At 31.1% G+C, this 5598-nt stretch overlaps 1 protein-coding gene across 1 annotated transcript; it reads left to right on the top strand.

Moving 5' to 3' along the window:
* Positions 1-1293: 1293 nt before the first annotated feature.
* On the top strand, positions 1294-5105 carry LOC127264210 (transcription factor-like protein DPB). Its single transcript, XM_051293664.1, has 10 exons — positions 1294-1641; positions 1862-2127; positions 2588-2667; positions 3064-3107; positions 3246-3308; positions 3404-3550; positions 3657-3725; positions 3848-3946; positions 4396-4466; positions 4552-5105. Exons 2-10 carry the CDS (start codon positions 1862-1864, stop codon positions 4796-4798), a joined length of 1086 nt encoding a protein of 361 aa, XP_051149621.1. The 5' UTR covers positions 1294-1641; the 3' UTR covers positions 4799-5105.
* Positions 5106-5598: the final 493 nt, after the last annotated feature.

Below are 5598 nucleotides of genomic sequence, written 5' to 3'. Positions count from 1 at the left end.
TCTATTTCGCTATTATTTATTTATTTATTTTTATACGAATTGATTATATTCGTTTTAGTAGTGGCGTTGTCATTAAAAAATTGTCTGAAAAATTGTATTTTTTTTTTCTATATATGATGTGTGTATTTTTTTTGTTAATCGTTATTTGATTACTAGCAATAGTGTTATAATTACAAATTAATTTATTTTTTTTGAATCATATATACAAAAAAATAATACTATAATGAAAATATTATAAAACTATTAAAAAACTAATAAAATAATAAATTATATAATTATTTTACATAATTTTCTAATAAAAAATATTTTTACATATAATATAATTTTTTTTTCATTTATTTAAATCTAAAAATAAATAATAATTATTGACATTTTCAATTGTAGTTATAAATATTGATAGTTTGATATTATAATTTTATTTCAACATGGATCTGGAGCACCATGCTGAATAACTAAAACTTAATTATACATAATTATATTAATTATATAATTTAATGATATAAATTAACATCACTAACTTTTACCCATTCAACTATGTGCTGAGATTATTTCTTTCAGCATTTGATCCTCTTTCATTTTATTTTATCTATATTTTTATAAATTTGAGTTATATATTTTTTATTAATTATTATAATCTATTATATTATTTTACTAATTAATTATTATATTTAGGTGACTTCATAAAAAATATTATTTATTTCTTAGAAATAATCTTTGATAGATTATGTAGATCATGTCATATGGAATAGTAATTTAAAATTTATAAAAAAATTGAAATTAACATTTCACATTTTTTTACTCAATTTTTCCCCTTCTAGGTAAAATATTATAATTTTGTACAAGAAATAATAATAAAATTCTACTTTAATTTATAACTTTTATTTTTAGTATCTACTTTGTATAGATAATTTAATATGTATTTTTATAGTTAATATGATCAATTCTTTTTTTACAAATTTATTAATTATTAATAATAAAATTATAATTAAAAATAATTTATTTTTATATATTTTTAATTAAAGATATATATAAATATTTTTTTTAATTGTAAATATTTATAAAATTAAATAAAAAATAATATAACAATTAAATTTAATTATAATAATCCCGATTTAAACGCTAAGTATAAAATACATATAAATAAAGTCTAAATTTTAATTTAAAAATTAATCAATAAAAAATCAAAGCCGTTGAGACTTGATGAGAGGCTTGGGAATGCTCCCTCCCAAAAAATTAAAAATTAAAATTAAATTATAATTATTCTCATTCCAAAATTTTAATCTCCTTTTAGTGATTCTTTGCTTGGCAGGGTTTCTCATCGTCGTCCCTTACTTCTTTCGATAATTTTTTCCCGCAGATCAAAGCACACACCACTACCCTTCAATTTCTTCTCCCTCTGTTTTTCCACTCACAAAATTCTACCAAATGCGCTGTTAATCGAAGGGTGGAATACACAATGGCATTGCACTAGTGTTGGGGGAGTGTCTGTGGTTCACACCCGTTTGTTCCCATCACTCGTTTGTCGAATCCGACGGTTACAAACCCTTATTTTCATTTCTTTTGGATCGTGGATTTGCCTCAAGGAACGTGATTTATTGCGGAGGAGTCGTGGTGAATTGTCTGGGTTGGGCCGAGTTTCGGGTGGGTTTTTTCGATGAATTTAGAATTGTTGTATTGCTCTACTAATTTTGCCCCAATTTGAGATTCCTTTTGTCGAATTCAGTAGTGTAGAGTATACCTTCCGAGCAACGGAGTTAGATATGGTCATCGTTATTTTTATCTAGGTTTTGCTTGTTTTCGCATTTGGGGATTTTCCTTTTTTGAATTTCATATGTTGATGTCTGTTGAATTGAATGTGCAGATGATGAATCATAGTAACAGGAACAGTAGCAATCAAGAAAGTTGTGATATGAACCAATCGATTATGTTTATGGGCGGTGGCGGAGGAGCCACCAGGTCATGGGGCATCACTGTTTCTGGTCAGTCTTTGTCGACGAGCGGTAGCGTCGGATCGCCCTCCTCCCGAAGTGAGGCTGCCATGGCGACTGCTGCAACTGACGGTGCATTGGGCCTGATGAGCTGTCATGACAGCCAAGGGGATGACGCACGATCGCAAGGGACTGCTGGGTTAGACTTTGAATTGTTTTCTTCAATTTTATCTATAGCATTCAATAATTGAAGCTGTTTGTGGAATTTATATGATCAATTGAAATGTGTAGATGTTTTTTGTGTATTGTTCTATGCCGAAATGGCTTAACTTTGAAATGAAATGTGTAGGCTTATATGTTAAGTTCATGACATTGACTGATACTATGAATGACCTCGGTTTGGTTTTGGTGCTATGCTCTGGATAATCGTAATGCTTTAATTATGTGTTGGAGTTGCTTAATTTTGTGCGGGCTTTACTAGAGTAGTGATGAAAAATGCCAATACATTTAAATTAATTGCGGCGCGTGTTCCAATCTTTACTAGTAAGAAGTTTATGCAGTGATAATAATTACATTGGCAATGTGAGCTTGTGGTCTTTGATGTTACAGTTTTTTGTTTTGCCTCTGCAAATCGTAACTTGTTACAATGATCTGAACAGCAACAGGAAGAAAAAGAGGGGCCAACGTGCAGTTGGAGGTGACAAGAGTGGCAGAGGGCTTCGTCAATTTAGCATGAAAGGTTTTTGCTTCTCATTAGTCCGAGTTTAAGTTTCTTTAAATAAACCTCTTGCTGTTGTGGTAAGGAACCTCTTTAATCTCTATGTATTATTAATCGGGATGCTGACTTTTGTCTGCTATACTACTGTTGAGAAATAAACAGCACACCTATTTTCTGTATGTAGAAGAATTTGATGAGAAGAAGACAAAAATGGGAAGTTGTCGGCTACTTAATTCACAAATTATGTCGAGCCTAAATTGTATATGAAAACCTTATGGTATTTTCACCACTTTGTATTATAGAAGAGGGCAGCTTGAACTTCGCTTAGAGGAAATGAAAGTGAAATCTTAGAAGTCTAATTTTATTGAAATTCATACGTTTTATGTAGTGATAATGGTTATATAATCTCTTGAATAGTGTGTGAGAAAGTGGAAAGCAAAGGGAGGACTACATATAATGAGGTTAGTTCTTCTCACTTTGAAAACTATGTTTATATATGATTCGATACTTTTTGAGTAATTCCTAATTTTATGTTTGTTAACCTTTTCAATTCATTTGTATCAAATATAAGACCTTTTGTGTGTGTATGTGTTTCTCAGGTGGCCGATGAACTTGTTGCTGAGTTTGCAGATTCCAACGACAGTCTGGCATCTCCTGATCAGGTTCTTGCGCTCATATCGATGTTCATTTTGTACTCATATGGTAGTTCTGCAACTGAAATTTCACTTAGAATTTTGATTGTCAATTTGTCCAACAGAAACTATACGATGAAAAAAACATACGCCGGAGAGTATATGATGCTTTAAATGTGCTTATGGCGATGGATATAATATCAAAAGATAAGAAGGAAATACAATGGAAAGGTCTACCTCGAACTACCTTGAATGACATTGAAGAACTGAAGGTTAGATGTACACTTCATGTTTCCTCTCCGATCGCAAGAAAAATAATTATCAATAGCCGTGCTGCCAGTCAATCCGACCTTAGTTTTGTATGTAATCCACATATAGGCGGAACGGCTCACACTTCAAAATCGTATTGATAAGAAAGCAGCCTATTTGGAAGAACTCCGGGAACACGTAAGAACCTCTGTCGGGATATTTTGTTTATTGATTAATCTTAGTAAGAACTTTGTGTAGGTTTCCCGATCTGTTCTACATTGCTAATGATGTAACAATTCCGCCCTTTCGTTTTGCTGCAGCATATTGGTCTTCGAAACCTCATTCGGCGCAATAAGCAAATATACAGGTCGGGAAATGCTCCAACCGGCGGCGTTTCATTCCCATTTATTATGATCCAGGTTGAGTTTACTAATACGTAAGAATTTGCTTGTATACTTTCTCTAGCACTAATTCTCCGGTTCAAAATTTCTAATTTCGCAATAATATGATAGAAATTAGTTTATGAATTAACACTAGCTTGAGTTTGTTAATGGCGCAATATGAGTTAAATTTCAAATTTTCAATGTAAAAATTCAATACTATTCTACTCTATGTAAGTTACTACCCTTGTCAATGGAGTTCGATTTTTTTTTCAAGCCCGTATTTTGTGACTTTGAGCTAGCTTGTTTGACTTGTTGAGCTTAAATGAGTTCACGAACAATTCATAGCTTTGCAGTTCTGCCCATGGGTACATTCTGTTTCGATTTTGTTATCTTGCTCTACCAGATTCTTTCCACGAATGTATTTTCTAATGATTGATCTTTTAGCTGAGTTCGAAATTTATTCTATTGAATTTTCCAAATCGTAGACTCGTCCTCATGCCACAGTGGAACTTGAAATATCCGAAGACATGCAGCTGGTACATTTTGATTTCAACAGGTAAGGATCAATCCACCGCTTTCATTTTCGCAATATTATTCTAACACATTCAATCACAACGAGTTTTCTTTTTTTATCGAATCAGCACTCCCTTCGAGCTACATGATGACTACTATGTTCTCAAAGCCATGAATTTCTGCAAAGATACACAGTCTGACAGCAAAAATAATTACATTCCCTCAGATGGAGGCGAAATGTCGATTGTGAACATTCCTGCGCCCCAATCTCAAGTAGCGCCTCGCTATCTGTCAAACCCGAACAAATTTGGTATGCCTCTCGCCTCTCCCCCACTTCCCGGGATAATAAAATCGCGAGTCAAGTACGAGCATTAGGCCTATTCCAGTTCCCTATTATTCTTCGACAATTCACTCGTTGCATCGATATGGCTCTTCGTTTGTACATGGTGTAATATGTGAATATGGGACGATGGAATTTCTTATGATGATATATTTTGTCACACCGTTGGTTATAAGATCCTCTTTAATGTTTGCTACGACGACAGTTGAGGGGGTGAGTAGAAGTCTTATAGATCATCTTCCTCTTCATAATTGTACAAGATTGACTGTAACCATTTTTTGATTGCTGAATATGTTTGAATCTATATTACAATATAGGAGTAGTTGCTATTTCAATCACAAATTTTGGGTTTGGTTGTTTGTCATTTCAAATAGAATCACTATTATTTATCATGTACGATTTTTTATGAGAATATATATATATATATTTGTAAAATATACTATTAAACAATTATTTATGTCAAACTATATAATAAGTAGGGTTGTAAATTAATTAAATAATTTTATTCGATTAGTTGGGATTTTGATATTCGTATTCGAAATTTTATAATTGGAATCGAATATAAATCAAACTCAAATATAAAATTTTAATATTTGGTTCGATAATTAAAAAATATATATATATAAGTATACATATATATGTATTTCCAAAAGTAAATAGATCAAACAAAATTTATTAATAATAATATGTTTAAAATTTTATATAAGTAATATATTATATAATTATAACTATGCTTATACCCAATTATATTTTATTTATATTAAAGCGCAGAAGGGTTTTTTTTGTGAATTTGAATAAATAATAAATATGTATATTATTTTTTATCAAAGTTGTT

This window comes from Andrographis paniculata, unplaced genomic scaffold (genome assembly GCF_009805555.1).
Source record: "Andrographis paniculata isolate CXL003 unplaced genomic scaffold, ASM980555v1 Contig69END, whole genome shotgun sequence".
NCBI lineage: Eukaryota > Viridiplantae > Streptophyta > Magnoliopsida > Lamiales > Acanthaceae > Andrographis > Andrographis paniculata.
This window is presented reverse-complemented; position numbering and strand designations above follow the sequence as displayed.

Excerpts from the sequence above, each read along its gene's own strand:
- LOC127264210 (XM_051293664.1), top strand. The coding sequence starts at position 1,862 with ATGATGAATCATAGTAACAGGAACAGTAGCAATCAAGAAAGTTGTGAT. Across the intron at positions 2,128-2,587 it reads CGATCGCAAGGGACTGCTGG|CAACAGGAAGAAAAAGAGGG; the intron begins GTTAGACTTTGA and ends TGATCTGAACAG. Across the intron at positions 3,108-3,245 it reads GGAGGACTACATATAATGAG|GTGGCCGATGAACTTGTTGC; the intron begins GTTAGTTCTTCT and ends TGTGTTTCTCAG.